The sequence below is a fragment of the Epinephelus fuscoguttatus genome, linkage group LG4 (assembly GCF_011397635.1).
Source record: "Epinephelus fuscoguttatus linkage group LG4, E.fuscoguttatus.final_Chr_v1".
In the NCBI taxonomy this organism is placed as follows: Eukaryota; Metazoa; Chordata; class Actinopteri; order Perciformes; family Serranidae; genus Epinephelus; species Epinephelus fuscoguttatus.
The window spans coordinates 6507542-6531323 of record NC_064755.1 but is presented as its reverse complement, the minus strand read 5'-3'; the positions used below and the strand labels follow the sequence as shown (position 1 = coordinate 6531323).

At 40.9% G+C, this 23782-nt stretch overlaps 1 protein-coding gene across 1 annotated transcript; it reads right to left on the bottom strand.

The window, feature by feature from the left end:
• Positions 1-131: 131 nt before the first annotated feature.
• trhr2 (thyrotropin releasing hormone receptor 2) lies at positions 132-23746 on the bottom strand. Its single transcript, XM_049574299.1, has 5 exons — positions 23112-23746; positions 20485-20617; positions 19902-20053; positions 17303-17426; positions 132-1533 (listed from the first exon to the last, which is right to left on the bottom strand). The coding sequence occupies exons 1-5, from the start codon at positions 23492-23494 to the stop codon at positions 946-948; spliced, it is 1380 nt and encodes a 459-aa protein (XP_049430256.1). The 5' UTR covers positions 23495-23746; the 3' UTR covers positions 132-945.
• Between the last annotated feature and the right edge of the window lie 36 nt (positions 23747-23782).

Here is a 23782-nt window from a genome sequence, read left to right as displayed (position 1 = left end):
TCAGGATGCATTTGCATTTACACTACAAAACAGACACAGTCAAATTTGTCCCAGGCCACCTCACCAAGTGGTCTGAATGATTGGATCCCAATACGTCTTGGTGTTCATTTACACTTGAATGCTGTCCACTTGTCATCGTATCACCCAAGATGCAGGTATAAACAGGCTCAGCAGTTCACACAAATAATTACCCCCTACCTAACCTTTAACACTGTTGGGTTAACTAAATCTTCTAAACAGATTTGTTTTTTATCTTTTCTTAACTTTTAGACTGTGCTTGCTGTAGTACTAGAAAAAAGAAAGTGTTTCTTTTAAAGCAGTTGGGTTGGACTGGAGAATGTGTGACAGATTAGAAAACAGGAACACAATCATAGAATAAGTGCTTTGATTAGTGATGGAAATATTGAAAAGATCATTGTGTCCTTTTTACACACAAAAGTGTCACATCAAATTCTTCTGTACAAAATGTTAGATATGACAAATTAGTTAAATTGCAGTATGTACAATCTTCCAAAGGCAAATTAATCCTTTTTTGTTTTTGATTCATAATATCTGACTTCCATTACATCACTAGATGAAACAGATTCTAGTTCAGGAGTTCGTTATGGTCTTGATTCAGTACAAGAACCAGTCTGCTATGTATTTTTGGAGCATAAAAACTGCTTTAAATAAAACATATGCAGCCTTTCTTCTATAAACTTTGATTCATTTAGAAGCTCACATTTTTACCTGCAATTTTGAACAGATTTTGTGGCTTAAGAAATTCCATGCCACCGTGTGCAATGCACCCTTCATCCCTCATCTCTTAACATGTGGCCTCAGTGGTCAAGGTGAAATCTACCACTTTTAAATCATGAAGTAAATGCAAGTCACATGTTTCTTTACTCTTTTATCGTTACCTAAAACTCCATTTTTTCATATCCTACCATATGGTGATATGAAAATTTACATGCTTTCCTGCTGATCGTTTGTTATTTGTCTGTCTGCAAAATTAACTGTGGTATCATTTAATGAAGCCCAAACCAACTCCTCATCACCAGATGGCACCGTCTCAGCCGGACCACCATTCAAACCAACAGTAGCTGTGCTGATGTCGATGGGATGATCTGCTTTCTTGCCATTGACTGTTGCTGTCTCCTGATGACTGCTTCCATTCTGCTTTGTATTCAGGTCAGTTGCAGTATTCAGGATCGCTCTCCTTGCTTTTTCATTTGTTCCATTGCTATTGGCCTGGGACGATCGGATGTCTCGTACGGTGCTGAAGCCAGTCTGGATCATCGACAGCGTCCTCTGATTTCCCTCTGGCCGCTGGCAGCGGTAAAGCCCTCGAAATGCTGAGCGAAACTTCTGAGACATGGCGTTGTATATCACAGGGTTTATAGCACTGTTGGCATAGATGCATGTACGACAAAACAGGAGGAACCAGTCATCCAGATATGGTGTGGACACAAAAGAGTTGATCAAAACTAAAGTCCGGTAGGGCATCCACAGTAGAGCAAATAGAATTACCACTACTGCCAGCATCTTTGTCACCTGTCGGGAAAGAAGCAGAGATACAGTCATTCAAAATCCTTTACAGCAGCTGTTAGCAGAATTTTGTGTAAATGAAGCCTCTAATGCTGGGTTCAGGCTACATGACATTTTGATCTGTTCCAACAGTCACTATGTCAGATTAGGGGGTTGTGGAATCATAAAGTCTTGCCATGACTTGGCCGACAGACATGACAGACTTCAAGGGGATCAATGTGACCTTGCATCCATCTCATTCTTGTGAACACAATATCACACAAACACCTTGAGGGAATGTCTTCAAATTTGGCAAAAACATCCACTTGGATACAACAAGGAACTAATTAGATTTTGGTGGTCATGGGTCAAAGGTCAAGGTCACTGTGACATTGTCTGACTCACTTCTTGGAAGGGCACACATGGCCACCCTGGTAGAATTGCTGCCCCTCTTGGCAATAATAATTGGAGGCCAACATTACTGTCTTTACATGGCTGTGGCACACATTATTTGAGCTAGCGCTATGGTAGTGGTATGTTGTGAAACTAACCAAAGGCATACGTTGGTACAAAGTATGCTAGCTTGTCTGCAAGGGGACTAAATAATGCTCCATATTTTTAGGCTAAATTTTGGCAAGGACAGAAATTAGCATGGTGATTTTAAAGGGGTCCCTTGAACTCTCACCTCAAGATATCTGAATGACAATGGGCTCTATGGGTACCCACAGGTCTCCCCTTAACTTGAGATGGCTTGTTCCCAGTAAATGTTTCGTTTCTTACAAAAAATGTACTTCTTCAAATTAAAGCTGGATATTTGTCTCTTTAAGAAAGGGACAACCAACGTATTTTAAAAACAATTAATGAGACATATAAGACACCAAAACAGGATTGCTGTGGAGCTCAGAATGTTCTGTTGGAAATGAGTGTACTTTATTGATATCCAGGGGGAGAATTGTGATCAGTATAGTCTATGCACATTAGCTAATTAGTAATATATCCATCTATATATAGTAATATATCCAATGATTTTCAATTGTGCATATACTTCAAAAGCATAATTAAATTCCTTAAATTTAGTTGTGGCTTTTGGTTTTGGTGTGCCACCCCAAGACTTTTAGCGGCCCTATCTAGCCACCACTATGAAAAATTTCTGGGGTTGCCACTGTTATCTTCTCCTTGTACTATTAGTGTCTTGATGAACCTTTCCCAGCAGGAAAAAAACAAACAGGTGTTGGAAAAGTGGAGGGGCAGTCGATACATAATCAAGGGTGTCTAATATTCAGACAAATGTGCTAATACAAACACAAAATCGATATCAAGTAACACCAGCCAACCAACAGAACTAAAGATACAGCAGGGGCATTCAACCTGAAATGGCAAATCGCTGCAGTATCTCAGAAATATGTGTGTGTGTGTGTGTGTGTGTGTGTGTGTGTGTGAGAGAGAGAGAGAGAGAGAGAGAGAGAGAGAGAGAGAGAGTGTACGCACATGCACACACATTTTCTTTGTGTGTACAACACCCTCCATGCCTTGACCCTCCTCCTCATCCAACCCCACCACTGGCTGGTGACCATGGTAACGGCTCAGACATTTCTGTACCCCTGCGAGACAGAGGGTGGAACAGAGCCAGTCAGCCTGTAAGACTCAAGTGATTAGCCTTATCAGTTGCCAGTAACACACCTACTCCCTCCAAGCCTCACCCTGCAGCCAAGTTCTCAGCCACCTTCAGCGTGCCAGGTTGATACCAGGTATCATGCACACACGTCCTCTCAGCAAATCCTATTTGAGATAAGGGTATGTGTCCGTACCTTATGTGGTGAGTCAGTGACAGCCACCTCAGCAGGTAGTTAAAAGGAAAAGGTGGTGCACAACAAAGCGTTTAAGTGAACAAGAAGGAGGCGGGAAGGAGAGCTTCCTAATTATCTCTACACTGCCATAATGAGATGGAAAGCATCAGGGTGACATTTTCAATATGCATAATGACTGTAATTATGTGGCGGCAGGATACTTGACTCCCGCATTACAAACAGATCTGATTTTTCTGCTAGCATCATCATCCTCCCAGACATAATCCAGAATCCAATGGATGCACTGTTCGACCCACTGAGCCAAAGAATTCGCACTTAGCCTATGATGCTATCAACTCGCCCAGGGCAACAATGACCGAGCTTCCCCATCTCTCTTCCCCTCAACATGCACTTGAGGAGATCACAGACATGAAGAAACTCTCAGAGATTAAAACTGTACAATCTCACACCACACTGTATTAATCTCCAATCATAAAAGTGCCATTCTTTGGTATACACAAGTTTATCAAACTCCTATCAGATTGAGCTGGCCTATCAAACGATGAATGAAAGAGCATGAAGTGCCTATTGAAGAACTGAGAGAGTGAAATCATCTGCGGTATTAAGAACACTTCAATGTAAATCCCAAATCACATTATGCAAATCTTCTGCTCCTAGATGGAGCCCCTTGAACACAAGATTAGGATCTTCTCGCTGCTCTCACATGAGACTTCAGTCTCACCGAGGCCTGTGTTCATACAAAGACATGCACATAGTGACACAGTGCCTATGCTAAAGGTCGCAGGGGACGGTGAAGCACCCAAGAGCCGTCTTTTCAAGGCATCCAGCAGTCCAGAAGTAAAATTGTTTTTCTGCAGAGACATTGGGCCTCATGTATGAATCCTGCCCACGCACAGATTTCATCTTAAATTGTGCATGTAAATTTTTGTTTTTTAAACTTTTCAACAAAATTTGCACACTTCATGCTTGTTCTTTGAAATTTAAGGGTTCACTCGAAGAAAAGTAAGTCAGTACCACACCTCGGCCTCTTCTTCCCGGCGTAGGCTCCTGAAGGAAGCAGTGCGCCGTCACTCTGGCAGCTTCCCTCACCGCGATCCAGTGGAGATTCCCCCGACCAGTGACAAGTTGCCTCCGGCTCCCCCTTCATTTTCATCCTTGCCTCCTTGCCCTCTGTTCCCCCCGACAACTGCAATAATCGGGGACTCCATCATCAGAAACGTCCGCTTTTTTAATGCTATCACCCACTGCTTTCCAGGCTCCACCGCTTCAATTCTCCTCCAAAAAATCCCGGAGCTGCTGGGCTCACTCCCATCCTCGGTCAAAAAACTGATTATACACGTAGGTTTTAATGATACAGCTCTTCGCCAGTCCGAGGTGACAAAGGAGCATTTTAAAGAACTTTTTAACTTTCTGAGTGGCTGCGGGAAGTCTGTTTTTATCTCTGGGCCCCTCCCCTCCTTCGCCTGTGGTGTGCTGTGTTTCTGTAGGCTTCTCAGCTTGAGCTCCTGGCTCCAAGCCACCTGCACTCTGAGCGGGTTCAGTTTCATTGATAACTTCAATTTGTTCTGGAACCGCTCCGAGTTTTACAGAGCTGACGGTGTCCACCCCTCTGGTCTGGGCAGCAGGGTACTCGCTCACAACATCCAGCACACTGTTCAAACCACAATATCCACACGTGTCTGACTGACTTCCCCCTCTTTCTCGGTAGTGCTGCCGCAGGTCACCACCTCCGCCATTAGCACCCCCAACTGCCCTCCTCCGGTATTGAAAATCAAGCATACGGTAGTAAACAGCAATTCGAATGAATCGGAAGTGGAAAGTCTTCCAGACAGTAAACAACTCACGAACAATCTGGGACTCAAAAGCAAAACCTAAGGGTATATTAGGCGGACATCTAAATATACGAAGCTTAAAATCATAAAGTGATCAGGTCAACCACCTGCTAACACAGTCAAATCTAGACTTTGTTGGTCTATCAGAAACATGGCTACATAAAAACTCTCCCAGTGCTGCTGTTTTAGTTCCAGGTTACGTCACTTACAGGAAAGACCATACAGATGCAAAGGGGGGTGGGGTTATGATCTATGTGAGAGACACTATCCATTGCAGTGAGATTGAATGGCAAGGTTTAAATGATTTAGAGTGTGTTTGATTAAACATGGTTCTTGCACCTCAGATGGCCTTTACAATAATAGCTTTATACCGGTCGCCATCTGCTAACATTGGCTTTTATGATCAGTTTAAGGAAATGTTGTATCAGTGCGACTTCAAGAAGGAGGTCATAGTGATGGGTGATCTTAATATAAACTAGGAGGACAAAATCTCAAGGAAAAAGTTGAAATAAATCACAGATAGTTTTAACTTAACTCAGATGGTTAAACGTCCAACACAAATTACAAACAATACCAGCACCCAAATTGATCTGATCCTCACCAACAGGCCTGAAAAGATTACAAAGATTACAAAGACTACAACATGATCATAACATGGTACTCATATCAAGAAAATTAACTAGCAGGCGGTTTGCAACACATTCTGGAAATAAGGAGTTTATTGGTATAAAAAAACAAGCAGGAACATTTCAAAACAGCCACACAACAAATGGAATGGGACAACTTGTTATTGAACAGTGATCTGGAAATAACTACCCAAAACTTTACAGAGAAATTACAAACTAAAATCAATGAATTTGCTGTTAAAATAAAATGGAAAAACAGGAAACAAACTCTTCCCTGGATAAACAATAATATAAAACAACTAATGAAGGACAGAGACAACGCCCTTAAAATGGCCACTAAGTCCAAACTGAGCAGTGACAGGCAGAAATTTGCAGTGTTAAGGAGCAGAGTGATAAGGCAACTGAGAAAAGCAAAAGCAGACTTTTTCACCAAGATTATTGAAAACTGTCATGGGAACTCAAAATCCATGTGGAGTCAAATCAACAAACTGACTGGAAAAGACATTTCCGTTAGAAATACAATTCAACTAAACGTCAATGACACAATAATACATGATCCAGCTGAAGTGGCACAAGTACTTAACAAATACTTTGTTGAATCAGTAGAGACCATAGCCCAGAGTTTCACTGCCCAATGTAAAAATATACACACTGTCACTACTTGCAGCTGTGGTACAAATGAACCCCCATTACATCTAATTCTAGTATCCAGGTCTGAAGTCGCAAGAGTGATCACATCTCTCAAGTCCTCAAGAGCTACAGATGTATATGGAATGGACATACTAATGATAAAAGAAATCTATCCTTCAATAATTGGACCATTAACACACATCATAAATATCTCACTGAATGAGGGGAAATTCCCAGAATCATGGAAACTGGCTACTGTCATTCCCATATTCAAAGGTGGTGACCCTCTCCTTACCTACAACTATAGGCCTGTTAGCATTTTACCCACTGTGTCAAAGGTATATGAGAAACTGGTCGTCAAGCAAATCACTAATCACCTCAATTACAGCTCCTTCTCTCTGCATCCAATGCAATTTGGATTCAGGGCCAATCATTCTACAGAAACCGCAATATGCTTCTTTATGGAAAGGGTTAAAGCATCAATGGACATAGGAGGGTCAGTGGGGGCTGTTTTCCTTGACCTGCAGAAAGCATTTGACACAGTTAACCACTCAATTCTACTGAACAAACTCCTGAACTTCAATCTCTCCATGGAATTCATCAGCCTCATCAAATCCTACCTCTCATCTCGTTCTCAAATTGTTAGAATTGAAAATCGTAACTCCAACCCCTTGCAGTTATCAACTGGTGTCCCACAAGGTTCAGTACTTGGTCCTATTGTATGTGTGATAATTATGATATATTAATGTATGCTGATGACACAGTTATAGTTGGTTATGGAAAAACACCAGAGGAAGTTGCAACAAAGTTAGCAGATGCTATGTTATTAGTCACAGCCTGGCTTAAACTGTCCTCTCTGCAACTTAACCTGTCAAAAACAGTCTGTATGGTTTTTTTTTTCTAAGAAAAAAACAAGCATAAATGTGATGCCTGCTGTTTTCATCTCTGGAGAGAGGGTACAGGTGGTTACAGAATACAAATACCTAGGACTGCACATAGATTCAAACCTCAGCTTCAAAACCCACATTAAGAAAGTCAGGAACAAAGTTAAGTTCAGTTTATCAAACTTCAGATTCATCAGGGACTCGTTTTCAACTGAAGCAGCCAAGATGTACTTCTTTGCGATGGTTCTCTCCCACATCACATACTGTCTAGTTGGTCTACTGCAAACACCACAATAATGAAAACTATAGAATCATTATTTAAACAAGCACTTAAATTATTAGACAGGAAACCTTTCAGATTTCATCATTGTCATATACTGAATAATTATAAATTGTTTAGTTGGGAAAACCTCATTATATTCAAAAACATCTGTCTGGTATATAAGATCTTGCATGGTTCAGCTCCTCCTGCTCTATCTGGACACGTTAATACCAGATCTTCTGGTAATAGGGGTACGAGAGGTGCAGTGAGGGGAGACTGCACAATTCCCTTAAGAAAAACTACATTCAGTCAAGCAGTTTTCTCCTTCAGAGCATCACATCAATGGAATTCAGTACCACAATCAGTCAGAGTATCTCCGTCATATCATTCATTCAAGCGCAATGCCAAGAAATGGCTTGTTGAAACACAAACATGTGAACATTAATGTTTGCCTCACTATTATATAGGAGTGCATCATGCAATTGTGGGTTATTGTCAGTCAACGGTATGTGTGTGCCGTACAGAATGTTTATCTTGTAAATAATGTTTATCTTTAATGGGTTATTTTTTTATATATAGTTTATTGATGGCGGCACGGTGGTGTGGTGGTTAGCACTCTCGCCTCACAGCAAGAGGGTTGCCGGTTCGATCCCGGGCGTGGGAGCCCTTTTGTGTGGAGTTTGCATGTTCTCCCCGTGTCAGCGTGGGTTCTCTCCGGGCACTCCGGCTTCCTCCCACAGTCCAAAGACATGCAGATTGGGGACTAGGTTAATTGATAACTCTAAATTGTCCATAGGTGTGAATGTGAGCGTGAATGGTTGTCTGTCACTATGTGTCAGCCCTGCGATAGTCTGGCGACCTGTCCAGGGTGTACCCTGCCGCTCGCCCGATGTCAGCTGGGATAGGCTCCAGCCCCCCCGCGACCCTCAAGAGGATGAAGCGGTTAGAAGATGAATGAATGAATGAATTTTATTGATGCCTGGCAAAGGGACTACCGATGAAAATTAGCCTCTCGGCTATTTTGGGTGCATTTTACTTTGAATGAACAGTAGGCTACTCTCTGCTCTGAGACACTAGGGACGTGTCCACTGATGGAGCTGAAGATCAAGCTGCTGCAAAGGGACAGACTCTTATTAATCTAGATGCAAAGTGACATACACAATCCTGGAGCCAAAGAATGAGCAATCACGCAAATAGAGACTCTCGTTAGCAGCTAACTCAGTAGCTCAAAGCACACACATCACCTTGCCGAAGGATGAGCCGCAGGAAGAGCTGCTGTGCAGCTACAGGCTCTTGTTAGTTGCTACGACATCTATTGCACGTCTGTCCGTCCTGGAAGAGGGATCCCTCCTCAGTTGCTCTTCCTGAGGTTTCTACCGTTTTTTTTCCCCCGTTAAAGGGTTTTTTTGGGGAGTTTTTCCTTATCCGCTGTGAGGGTCTTAAGGACAGAGGGATGTCGTATGCTGTAAAGCCCTGTGAGGCAAATTGTGATTTGTGATATTGGGCTTTATAAATAAAATTGATTGATTGATTGATTGAACCCAGTAGCACACACACCCTCCGAAACAAAGAATGAGAGAGCCACTGTACAGCGATAGCCTCTCATTGAGCAGCTAACCGCAGTTTACATTAGCACAAAGCACACACCCACAGCAGTAAGCAGTTACTGCCAGCAGGTGGGGTAGCTGATTCAGCTAGAAAGACTGAAAGGTACGATAGTGATGGCTGTTCTGCTTTTCTTTATATGATTGTGGCATTTACCAAAGATGTTGATGCAAAATGTTTTTATGAGCCTGAAAGAGCTAAGAGAGCTTATGGAATGTAGCGAACTCAGCGGGGTGTGGAAGTTAGTAGTAACGTAGTTAAACAAGGATGGCTCCAGTGCATCATCAAGCCATGATTTTAGGAGGCATGCCCAAAAATCCTGGACATAAAGTGGTGAAAAACAGTTTAAAGGCCCAGACACGCCAAACTGACATCAAAGGCCAAAAAGTTGCACATGAACACACTACAAAGACTACAGCTGATGGCCAACCAGCTCGTGTGCTCTGTGCCTGTGTGCGAGGAAATAACTCTTCACACCAGCAGGCTGTGCTAGTCTTTAACTGTTATTCAAAAAGGGAAACCAAAAGACTGTCTTGACACTAGTTAGCCAATTAGCACATTAACATGTTTCAATGTTGAAAGAGCAGAGCACATTTACCCTGGGCTAGTGAACAATAATACGAACCATATGGAAACATTTCTGCTGAAGAATCCGCATGGCTAAAGAAAAATAATCTTAACTCATGTGACAAGTTTGTTTCCATCTCACTCCCTCTTGACTTTAGCTCTTTGTTTACTGCCCTTACATCCATTTCTCTGCTCGTGCACTGAGTTCAACTTCTGATCAGAGTGATTTCATTCACCAACTGAAAAAAAGTCGAAATGGGCTGACGAGGGCCAGTGATGCGGGATGCGCCACAAGGAGTCAGCAACAGGTGCTCACAGACAGCTCAACATTGACCATCAGCTCAGTTTGTCAGGGCCTTAACCGTCCAACTCTACAGGACACCACAGTTCTCAGTCTTTTCATGTTTTCAAGAAGTATTTTATAATAAATATAATGTGTTTCAAGAGGAATCACTGATTTTGCTTTGCCCAGACTGATGACAATAAAGCAATTTATTTTATGATTACACAGAAGAAACATGTTTCTTGAATGAGACTTAAGACCCTTAATAATTGTAAATGTTTACATGTATTAAAGATGAATTGGCCTACCCTAAACGACAAATAAATTAGACCAGTATGCACACACACACACACACACACACACACACACACACACGCGTGTCTAAGGGGAGCACACATGCAAGTGTGCCGTTGAAGATGAGTGGCTTATTGGTAAGTGTTATGACAGAATTTTCAAAAGTCTGTATTACTACCTTTCAACATAAATCCAATTTCTATTTAGTTCAGGGACAATCTGATATCACTATGGCTTACGACACTGCTTACCAACCCACAGACCCAGCAGGAGGTGGCCTATAACCAGATACTGACACTCGCTGTGTGTAGTGCGCTAAGGTATACTCAGAGGCCGGTGGCTATGCCTAGATACAGCAGGTGGTATGCTTTTATACACACTTGAAAAACTGTGTGAAATAGCCATGGCCTGCTGTGTTCTGCACAACATTGCAATGCCCCCCATCTAACCAGCCACCACCTGAAGACATGGAGGTTGATGGTTTCATGGAACCTGACCACAGACGTGGCTTTGAAGCTTGTCAGTGACTCATTTCACTTTTGTCACATTGTAAAAAAAAGACCTAGATCTACACTGTCATAGCATTTATTTGATAAAGGGTTTATTTTATTGTCTTTTAAAGGTATATTTGACTGTCATTTATTTATGAAAAAGTTGTTTTTTTCCTTTTTGCTGCCCTTAGGAGGCATTTTCCTTTCCTTTTTCTTTCTTTTCATCTTTTGTTAGTGTCTTGTTAGGTTGTGGTTTGCACACAGCACTTAAGTCTGCTGCCATTATTTGAGTTTATTGATGCGTTTCCCTTTGCTAATTACAAATTGTGTGGCACATGCATCCAATTTAAGATCAAACGCAATTCAATAACATACTCAGGTGGGTAAGAACAGACTTGTTGTTAGCACACGTTTCGTGAATCCCACATAGGATTTTCTAATTTTCCTCTTATTGCTTTTGTCCAAGAACAAATATAGGAGAAAATTAAGAAAACATTCATGCATGGAGCCCATTGTTTGATGACTAGCAGTTTAAGCACTTTAACAGCTTGGAAGGGTGTTAAACCCTCCCAGTTTAATCATGAGTACAAACAATGAGCAACTGTGTTAGAAAATATCTGGTTCTTAGATAAAAAGTCAAAAGTACAAGCCTGTGAACAGAAAACCCTAAAAGCTGCAAACACTAATATTTCAATATCTATCCATCCATATTCAACCACTTATCTGGGGCAGAGTTGCGGCGCAGCAGGCTGAGCAAAGCATTTCAGATGTCTCTTGCCCCAGCAACGTTTTCCAGCTCCTTCTAGGGGAGCCCGAGGGATTCCCAGGCCAGTTGAGATACATATTCCCTCAAGCATGATCTAGGTCTGCCCTGGGGTCTCTAACAGGTGGTGCCCAGGCGGCATCCTGATCAGATCAGATGTTTTAATGTCTGCAATGGAAAAAATTATTGTGACAGGCCTCACTCATAGTTAAGAACCAATGATTGTATATAAAGACGGACAACAGGTCTACACTTCATCCCACTGCACACCAACAAAGTCATCCCAGATACACGTGCTGCCATCTTCGTCATTTGGAGCCAGAGTCACAGCAATCTCTGCACTGTCGACTTCCGTCTATAGACCAGTCTAACAAATCATGAGCAGCACCATTTATAGCAAGCACACCAATTGGCACACACAGCTGTCAGTCATGACCTCAAACCACCTTTTTATAGCATCAAATAATTAAAAAATAATTTCTCAGAAAAATGAACACTTGAACAGATAATAATAGATAACAACAGATAAACCTACCTAAAATGACGGAAAGCATTTTTGGGAGAAAAAAAAATTTCAACATGTACTTTTTTAGTTCATCCCATGTTCCATCTGCTAACATGGAGAGGGCAGGGTTTATGAACTATACTGCAGCCAGCCACAAGGGGGTGATCTAGATGTTTTGGCCTCATATTTTGGAAGCTTTCATGCCATCCATACTTATTATACAGTATATTTAATGAACCCATATAGAATTATTAGGTCTAAAGAGCTTTTTAGCTTCATTCAGCTCACTGTTTTGGTTTTATGGAACTCAGATTGACTGTATGGGTTACTCCAATCAGACTCATCAACCCCGCTTCTAGGGGCTGATAAGCCACCTGTACTCTAGCTGGTTACATTGTGGAGAATGGAATGGAAAAATCAATATTGGATTTACATTCATCAGGTGAACATAAACACCACTCCAGATAAAGTACTGCTGAATGTGTGGAAAGATAATCGTTTGCTACCAAGTTTAACACAGCCACTTTATAGGGTGATAATACACAGCTTGTTTCCACTGCCCTCAAGTGGCCACCAGAAGAAAATCTCGGTATTATAGGTGTTTGCAAACCATTGGTTTGTAACATTTGTACACTTCATATGTAACATATCACAACATATCCTTAAACAACAGTTTGTATGATAATCCGACAAAAATACACACACAACGTGCCAGATGATGTCCTACAAATTAGCACCCCACGAATGACGTTGCGTACTCAATGTAAAATTACACAATTAATGTAAAGTTACATACTTAACATAACGTTACTGAGGGTAGGTTTAGGCAAGTAAAGTTACTGTGGTTAGGGCTAGGGAAAGAAACATGGCGACAGCGTGACGTCTTGTGATGCAGACGTGTGCAGCCTTCGCAAATATGTGGGGTATACACAAATTACTGGCTCATGATTACGTAGGATACGTATAAATTTTGATGCATTATACTGTTTATAGAAAAACTTACAAACAATGCATGAGAACAGCCTTCATATCAAGATTTCTAAAGTGATGTAATATAGGAGCTGATTTTTTTTCATTAGGATGGCATAATTAAAAGCGGGTGTTTTAAACCAAAACATGATTTTTTTTCCTAACCATAACAAAGTGGTTTATGTGCCTAAATCTAACCACGTTATACCACATGCCTTGTTGAAACAAAAAGAAATGTTAAGTGTTTGTATCAGCCATACAATAACTTTAAAATGTACAATGGTAATATTTATTCCAGTGACTGGGTTGCTGAAAACATGAATTTAAGTTTCTGAAAAATGATAATCCTTAAATTTCAGTTCTGGTTAATTTCGACACGACTCTAGTTATAATAACATAGATCTGACAGTTCAGTTCGCAATTGCATGTCAACCACTGCAGGCAGGAAACACTCCTTGATTGACTATTATATTAAAAATGCACCAGAAGATTTTACAGTGCAGCCAAACAAACCCTGAGCTAAGAGGCTTTGCATTGCAGGCTTCTTTGATAGGTATTTTCGTCAGAGCACCGTCAATGCACCATGGCTGTTCATGAAACTAGTCAACATGACAGCAGAATGTAATGGTTATTCATATGCAATCATACAAACTGGGATTCATGCCAATAAATATGAGGTGACATGAGGGTGAGCATGAGCAACGTTCTCATTGTGAAAATCACAATGAAATCAGTGAAGTCATTATTTTCCACATTTATATAGTCTGCATGAAACAACACAGTAAGAACACATAGGGTGAAGTACCTAAGATGGGGTTTTAGTAGTCCACCCGCAGAGCACTGTAGTTTCACCATGGCAGACCAAAGTCAATAACATCTGTCTTTGCATAATTACATAGCCCATAGTGAGTGCAGGTGAATTCTCTTGGCACCGCAGTTGTCTTTTCCTAAGTCCTTATGAATTTTCCTTGACATCTGTCCTTGACCTAATAACATTTTCTATTGAAGTCAAGGAAAAGTGTTTAGGAAAAGATATGGGATGTTGTTTTTTTTTACTATTAGACAGCAGCCTTAAGAACTTTGCACACAAAATCCATATTTTATTTATGCATTTATTTATCATACAGTAACTGGGTCCAATATGCTTTATCATTCTATGCAATGTGAACCTTTTCAATATGAGACAAAAAGCAAAGAAACACTTGCTCCTACACTATCGCTCTCTCTCTCTCTCTCTCTCTCTCTCTCCTTTCTCACTCTTTCTCTCTCTGTCTGTGTTCTGTGTGCAGTCTTCATCATCTATCATCATCCACCTGAATATTACTAGGTCTATCTGACCTGTTCAAAGAAAGCTATCGGAGTTATGAAATGATACTGTGCAGTGCACCTGTTCCTCTCTCTCGCAATGTACGTGTTCCACAGGTTACGCCACATTTTCTTCACTGCATCTTGGTCAAACAACTCTCTCTTTGACAGATTAAAAAAAAATTGAAGAAAATCAAGCCTACTCTGAAACTTTAATGATGGATGAAAGTTTGGAGCAGACTTGGTGTGCAAAGGCCTTAAGATTGGGTAGCACATTAGATGATCTTGAAAAAGACTGGGGAAAGAGGGCTGGTATACACAGGGAAGTTAATGACAGAATGGGGAACAAATGTACTAGTGGGTGATGGGATCGTATGACTGAGTATGGCGGGAACAAACCCAGAGCAATTACAGCGCAGCATTATCCGAAGGATAATGTGACCTTTCAAAAAAGCAAACTGGCTGACAGCCCCAGTTAGCATTCAATTGTCTGTGGTGTTAAGGATGCATTGCGAGCAAGCGTTTCTGTTGGCTAGTCCCATTCTGTGCATTTCATGTTAGGTAATACCTGTTTTGTGTATGTTTTTGTATTGAGTAAGTTGGAAATTTGTATTCCTGGCAATTACCAACATAGTTTACAGACATCTATTCAGAGGTCAGAGCCAGGATTGATGTTTGCAGTATCTTAGCCCTTGTAGACTGTAACACTGTGGAACCAACTCTCCCTAAAAACAAATCCTGCCAACACTATTTAACATAAGACACAAATCTGTGCCAAAGGTATTCGGAAACTTCTATAACCTACTCATTGAAATCAAACAAAAGTAATTATAAAATTATACATTTTTGAAAAAAGTCTTTTTACTCTGTGTTTTAAAAGTAATTTGAAAAGGTCAAGGGGCCCCTTAAAGGGGTATTTAATCTCTCTAAACAGATATCTGCATATGTATGCAGAACTGGTAGGCAGCGGTACAAAATATTGGTATTGAAAGTGTTCCATTTGTAGTTCAAGTAGTATTAACCAATTACATTTGAGTGGGCTTTGGTTGTCTGCAGGTAAACAGTCCATGTGGAGAGCAAAAATAGCGGAACACATTGGCAGAAATGCAATTTCGCAACCCATCATCCACTGCCTGACAACAATTTAGCTTTTTATCAGCTTTTTCCTAATTTATTGCATTTATATGCAGATATTTGTTCATAGAGACTTGCCAAAATGTCATTTGGAACTGTTTCAAATTGCTAATCCAGTTAAAACCATGTGGCACACACGGAGTCTTGGCCTGGCTACACCAGAACATTTGCCACAGAGGCTTTATTGTCATCACATGAATAGCTGATGGGTTCCAAGGGCTACCAGACAGACATAACTGTAGGAACACAACACTGTCACCAAAATAGAGGGATACAAGAATTGAAGCTCTAGCTAAAGTTCAGGCAGGAACACTTCCATGCGTATTTTTTCTTTCTCACTCTTACATGTACTCCTTGCACGTATGCATACTCTCTGTCTCTAGCTGTCAGTGTCCGGGACTGTCAGTTGAGTCATCAGCTGTTCTACAGCTGATTCACAATCAGCCAATAGCACATACCCTTTCTCCATCATCTTACTGCTTCTAGTTTTAAATATGGTTCTTTCATGCTGCAGTTGTAAGCTCCCGCTTCACCTCCCCATCACAGCCTAATGTTCACGGAATCATCAACCTCCTCTGCCTCATCAGCCATCAGCCTCAGCGTCATCAGCCACTACCACCTCCACCAGTGTCTGGACTCCAAAGGGGGATTTATCTTGCTGCTGCTCAGATGTCCCTCGACCCCAAAAAATCTGTCTCACGTATCTGTGGCAAAGACATCTGTAAAATCTAAACTCTGTTAAATCATACTCTGTATTAAATATTATTTTTACATCATTCATCTGTCTCTCCAGATTGAAATGCATGGTTGGTTGCAGGACTTTAAATATGATATTTTATATTTTCTGCCTCACACAATGCAGTAGTAAGTTTTTTAAATCAGTAAAAAAAAACAATAAAACAAAATTTGTGATTTTAAAAACGCTTATTCTTTACTTGTGGCTCCATCACGATGCCTGTCTGATTCATCTCCTAGAGTTAAAACACCAATTCCACACTCAAACAGCAGGTTTCAGCTGCTGTTAAACAATCAGACAAGCGCTTCATTTGGAGCATACAGGGGCACTGACCTGCTTTTGTCCTCTTGTAAATGTAATAATCCTAAGAGGACCAAGGCTTTACAGTGATTCAGTCCTAAACTAACTGGGTTTTTATTGTTCAAATATAAGAACATTTTCATACAAAAATGCTGAAACAAAAGAAAAAAAAACACTGACATTCAGTGACATATACTTCTACTGCTTTTATATTTAATACAAATCTCTGTACTGTGACTTTTCAACTGCCATACAACTTTTGAAAGAACAAAATGTGCATGTAAAACTAGTCCCTTCTGCATTAAAAAGAACATTGTCATAAACCTTCTGAGTGGATAAAGGCATGTAAAGGTAGATGCTTTTAAGACCAAAAAGCCTGAGAGACTGTATTCTACATCCAAGAATATAGAGACAAAGCAGCACTCTACCAATACCATGCAACCTAGGAGAGAGAGCTTCCTCAGTAAGTAGCTTCTTTGACTGAACAGCCCAAGGAGAAGAAGCCATTACCGCCACGATTGCCTTCGGGGCCTCGTAACAGCCAGGACAGAGAGCCGACAAGAGGCCACTTCTCTGAGGCAATGGACGGCAGGGGCATCATCACCATGCTGTTAAGAGGGACTCATTGCCTCTATATTCCCACCAGATCACAGACAAGCAGCCAAAGACGAGTCTGAGGTCAAATGTGACTAAAGCTATCGCACAGCAATTACTTGATAGACAAGACAAGATGTAAGAGCAAGATAGGAGAATGTGGGAGGGGTTAATGGGAAAGGGGTTGAATGTAGGATGAGGCAGAAACCTGTTTCCTGGAGGAGAGCGCGCTCTTTGGCCGGCCCTGGCGACCCCCCTTCCCCACTTCAGAGGCTTCGCGGCAGCTCCGACGCAATGTGGTGGCACTAGTGTCAGGATGGTTGGGCAGAGGGCTGGAGGGACACAAGCAGCATGTCAGATTTGTATGTTTGGTTTCTTGATTAAATGAGGGTGTATTTGAATGTAACAACTGAACCGCCAGAAAAAATGCTGACATTGTATATTTCTGAAAAACAAGGATATATTACATTTGCACATTATTATGTTGCAGATGCATGAAACTTTATATTTGAACAGTGCTGTGGTTAACATGTGGTTAGGTTTAGGCACAAAAACCACTTGGTCATGGTGAGATAAAAGATCATATTTTGGCCTAAAATACTTGATTTTGGGGGCACAATCCTCACATGAAAAGCACTGTTGTCTCAGTAAAAAACAGCTACTTTTTATGCCACTATCTCAACAAGAAAAGCAGTAATGTCTCAGTAAGAACAAATCACTTTTTGCAGCACCTAAAAACACCCAAGTTTGGTGCTTAAAAAGCCGCTGGAAACACGGCAATGAATCGCTAAATCACAACTGGTTTTGTTGTTGGTCTTTAACAGTGGTCTGCAGCTTGGCAGCCATTTCACCTAGGTGACACACCATCCACTATCCCCTCCACCTCCTGTTGACAAAGTCAGCTCATATACTGTGCCACTGTAGAAACATTGATAGGATATGTATGAAGATTGCAAATGTTACATAATTGTAGTTTGCAGAAACATACAATGCCAGCCTTTTATTTATGGCGAGCATTTAGTATCTTTGTTTGTCAGCAGATATGTCCCCTAAAAGACAAGCATTTATTGTTATTTGCCCATAATTGTTTCTGTCTAGTTAGAGAATCTTCTGAAACAACCTTTTAGAGCACCACCATTATAACAGACAATTGCCCAAGACAATATTTTAATTTTATTTTTTAAGGCTTTTAATATGAGCCACAATGTTGATGTAAGCCAACTATAAATGTGTTTTCCTGCCTTGTTTCACTCCAAAATGCAATACTGCAAGAAAGGTCAAAAATGCCTTAAACATGTATGTTGTCTTTTTTTTCTCATCTTAATTTGACATGCACAAATAAGGACAGTCTATACTAACAATGGTATTAGGCAATTTTGTGATTACTTTGTGATTTTAAGATAATTTTAAACCAGAAAAAGTAAAAGCTTTTTTGGCCGCTGTCTTTAGGAACAACAGGAACAGGTTGCCAAAACAGTTGACATACTGTCACAATATAAAGTTACAGTTATAGCTAGAAAGCCACTGGCTATTTACACATCCAGCAGAAACACAGCAACATTAATAGTTGTTCTAAGTTTGGACTTTTAACTCTGCTTTAGTCTCCGCCAACCTCTGAGTGAAATATCTGGCTCTTAAGCTGCATAAAGGCTCCACTATATTCACCAGCTAGTTGCTAACTTGGTTTGTCTGCTGTTTGGTGGTGTTTTTTCACTGACAACAGCTGACTGCTGCAACTGGAAATGAAGCTTATGAGAGCAGTAAGAATGAAACAAGACAATAAACTGAGATGTGCTCACATGCTCCATAGAGCAGAGCGAAACTGTACCAGTGATTACAGTTAGAGATGCACCGATCAATTGCCTGGTTACCGGTATCACTTTTCAGCTTGATTGGCCATGACCGGTGACAAGCCAGTCAGTCTCAAATATAGCCCATCCTGTGCACATCCAATTTGCATGCACGCATCACCAGCGGCTCACATTGCATGCACAGCGACACAGAGAGTTCATAGCCATTGCAAATGGTTCTCATTCCCAGGTCGTAAAAATACACATTGTTAGCAATTTTCAGACCCTGGTGACTTTATTTCTAAAATGCAACTAGCAACAACTTCAGCGATTTATTGAGACCATCAGGGAAAAAGGTGTTATTCATTCCATTGCATGCTGTTCAGAGAAATTGCAGTTTTGGAGAAAATGTAAAAGTTATTTAAAAGTCAATGTTCTATTATGAGCATTCAACTGAATTTTCATTAGGGCAAAGTTGAAAAATCGGAATCTGCAGATCAAACTTAAAAAAAAAAAATGGAAATAAGAATTAGCCAAGAAAATTGCAATTGGTGCATCTCTAGTTATAGTTCTCTGTGGGTTTATCACTATGAGCCACTCCTTTCACCTTACACTCATTTGTTTGATACATTCTTAATATAAAATTAGTGATTAGTGCAATTCAAAAAAAGATCAACAAATGCAAAAGTTATGAAGGTGTTAGTTGGTAATTATCATTAATCTTGTATCTAAAGTGAGTTTTCAACTTCAAGCAGAGTCAGATATCTTGAATTTTAGTCCCCAGTTTAGGTCAATCTCCAAAACCACTGGAGCATGTGTTTTCCATAATGAAGCATGAATTCCTTTAATTTGACTCCCTACCTGGTAGATACCCATCACATAACACAACTCTTTCCACAGGCTTAGCACTCCACATGATAATTACACTGATACACTGAATATGTAAAATTGATGGAATTACCCTTGATAATGAATTAACTCATTCATTAATATGGTTTGAAAGACCTTTTACAGTACCTGAGGTAGAGGATGCGTGCTATCAAGCCATACAGCACAATGGCGAGGAGCAGCGGGATTACATAGAAAATGGCAAAGTCGATGAGGTAGATGGGCAGGTAGAGCTCGCGTTTCACTCTGTAGCCACACTGCACATGTCCATCCTTACTGACCTGCATGTCACACAGTTATCACAGAGATGCTATTACATAACAGGCAAGTGGCTCCGGGATCAGATGCTCATAATCTTTCACATCTCATCACAATAATGCCATTCCTCTCAGAAATGGCACAGAGCTCTTAAAAACCTTTTCACATTCACCTGCAGTTAAACCAGCATATGGACAAAAGAGGCTATTACAAATGTTCTATTCCTCAATTTGTGACTCATGTACCCACTGAAACACAATGCACTCCCTGTGAGGGGTACTTTTTATATTTGTACCTTTCGCTTTATCTGTGTATTTATACACTGAGGAAATTACTGTGGCCACAGTACATGTGCTTTATTTTTGAATCAGTAATCTGGGTTGCTCTGCTGTTGCTGTGGTACTAAACCAGTAACACACAACATGTAATGTAGAATGTAATGTATTTATCTAACCTGAATGTCCACCAGGAAAAACCACAGCATGCAGTAGACACAGGTGAAGATCCAAACACCAGCAATGATGCGCTTGGCCCGGGACACTGTGCAGACTGTCTGAGCCTTCATTGGATGGCAGATAGCTATGTACCTGTATGCAAAGAGCAGGGTTAAACACAACCATGGCTTTTAATATTTTTAACTACCAACAATCTGTACGTGCAACAGTGTTATTTATGCAATGCTTTTCTCATTTTTATTATCTAAGACTGCAGTAGAGCAGTTGCTGTGGGTAACAGCTCCTCCTCACATGTTGTATATATGAGTGTGTATGAGTTTTGCTGTGTATTCATTTATTCATCAATGCAGTTGGCATAAAAATTAAAAATACAGAGAAAGACTGTTGGTCAGATTATTTGTACAATTTTTTTAAATATTTTTTTTTGCCCTGGTCACACTCGACTGATCTGATATATAAAAAATCTCCTTTGGCTCTTTCACAATGTTTCATAATTTATTAAACTGATTTATTTATTTATTTTTTGTATTTGCAAAAGAGAAGATGATTGAAATATTGAATTCATTATAGTGGTATTAAATGGAATAAGATGCACATTTGTCTGTCTCTTTTGCTGCTGCAGCCTTTATGTTAATCTACCAGTTTGTGGTGTGCTTAAAGTGTTGAAATGTCATTAGATCTAAGCTAATAACATCGCTGTCATGACATTTACATAATGAATAGGTGATTCAAGAGCTTATTCTGACATGAGACAAACTTGTTAAATTAAAGCAGAACTCCCGGATTCAACCTGGACCCTCTTTTCCCCTGTTTTCATGTTTAGGTGATTTGTGGATACAACATTTTTTTAAATTGGTCCAGTGTTTAGAGAGAGTGCTGCAGCCGGGAGGAGTGAAACAAGCCACTCAGGGCAGGTGCACCCTGTCAATTTTTGTTCATTAAAAGTGCTTTTTTTTGTCACTAACAGTGTCTGACAACATCATGGAAAGGACCTTACAGAGAAATGGATCATTTTTTCTTTTTGTTTTGTTTTTCCAAGTCTCACGAGTACAGAATGCGTTCAGTGGATGAATATTTAGCTGATCTCGACAAAGACCTATGTACACATGTTGTTTAAACATGGGTAAATACTACTGGTGTGTCACATCTGATGTCAAAGGCAGGCCAGAATACAGGTTAGTAAACAGTAGAAAGTAGCATGGAGGTCAGTGAAAATGTTACAGCGGTTACTTCTTTATATATATATATATATATTTTTTTTTTTTTTTTTTTTTTTCACAGTGTTAGCCAGGGGAAACCGAGGAAGGTGGGTGCTAGGTTTCCACAATGACAGTGCATTAACAGCTGTAGAGGCACTATAAATGTACAAAGAGAACTGGATGCAGCGTTGGAGCTGGGACCCGGTACATTCCTATGAGAGTTGCTCAGTGGTGCATGAAGCCCCAAAAGGTCTATTTCCATGGTATAACAACACCCAGATATTCTGCATCATGGGGCCCATACAGCAAGTGCACTAGAGACTTCAGGTGGCCCAATGGCTAACTTCCAGTTTGGCACTCCACTTACTTGACTGGGGTTATAACAATTCAATCGCGTGGCTCTTCTTGACTTTTGAACCACATGGATCAAATTCTGATGGTGAAACATGTCATTTTGCAGGGGTTGTGACACTCACTTATCCACAGATTTACAGATGTCTCTTTCACAATGCAGGTCTATGGAAAAAAGTCTTTTTGGGAAACATGGCATCACGTGATTAGCCAGGTGGGACCATCCTGATTATGTGAGCTCAACATTCTGTTTAACTCTCTGTATCAGTCTGGACTCAATGCTGCCCCAAACACTTTCAGTGGGTGGGAGTAGGCCTACTCTTGACCGACAAACTCCTTCAGCCAATCATGGAAACCAAACACCAGGGAATGTCTTTTTCATCACCAACAGAGCCAGTTGATAAATTAATCTTTAGTCAAATCCAGTTGGAAAACCAGCAAAAAATGTCTTTTCCTCCAAGAAACTTCACAAGTGCATACCATACAACACAATACTGTGTTTACTAATGTAAGAGTTAGCGCTTATTGCTTCAGGAGTCACCATTACTGTTCTGCAAGCTGCAGCCTGCATTTTACATTACCAGCTACAACGCAGTCCCTAATTGGCTGCTTACATTATCAACTACAGTGCAGGTCCCTGATTGGCCCCAGTTGGATGTTAATTTCTGGATGCAAAGCGAGCAGCACTGAGTCCAGACTGATACAGATGGCGAAACAGAATGTTGGGCTCACGTCATCTGGATAGTCCTACAATGCTCACATAATAGACCCAGACGATGTAAATACATGTTTAGCCACTATAAAGCGACTGTAAAATTGGCGTCAGAGCCCAGTGCTGTTCCTGGGGACTTAATGAGCACAATGCTACAATGAGCTAGCCAGTGGGACACTGCATTAACATACATACCATTACCCCACTATTATTACATGGCAAATAGTGCTATGTGAACATTGCAATTTAAAGACAATGCATTCTCTATTGAAATTAAAATGAATACCAATAAGAGCTCAAACCAGCACAATCCAGCAAAAGCTGTACTGAGAGCAGTTGTAGTTGGTCATTTGGCCATCCTCACCTCTCCACGGTGAAGGCGGTGATGGAGCAGGAGGACACATTGATGCCCAGGTACTGAAGGTAGGTGATCCCCAGACAGCCAGCGTGGCCAAAGACCCATGTGCCTGTCAGACTGTGCGACACGTTGGGCAGCCCGGCTGCTACCAGCACCGTCAGGTCAGCTATGGCCAGGCTGACTAGGTAACAGTTGGTGGGTGTCCGCATGTGGCGTGTGGTGAGGACTACGAGGACCACCATGATGTTCCCCACGATGCCCACGCCACACACCAGCAGGACCAGGAACACTGACACCGTCTTGTACTCCAGTGACTCAGAGACGGCGGCACTGGGACTCAGAGAGATGTTGGTTGGGGTGTCAATTCTGGAGCTCACGTTGTCAGACATATCTGCTAGCAGCTGGCCTTTTTATACCACGAGTGTTTGTTAATCACAGGTTACATTCATTTCATTAATGTGATGAGGGGCATGACTCTGAAATGTCACCATGTTTTTTCTCCTTCATTAGAGCATCAACTCTAATTTAAAGCCAATGCAGTTAAAAGTAGCATGTGATATTGACTGCTGTGAAGCTTAAGGATCTCACAGCTTTGATTATCACTGTAGTGGAAGAAACAGCTGTGAATTTCGTTTTCACAAGTCTTTGATCACTGAGAAGGGGAAATGAACATTGTG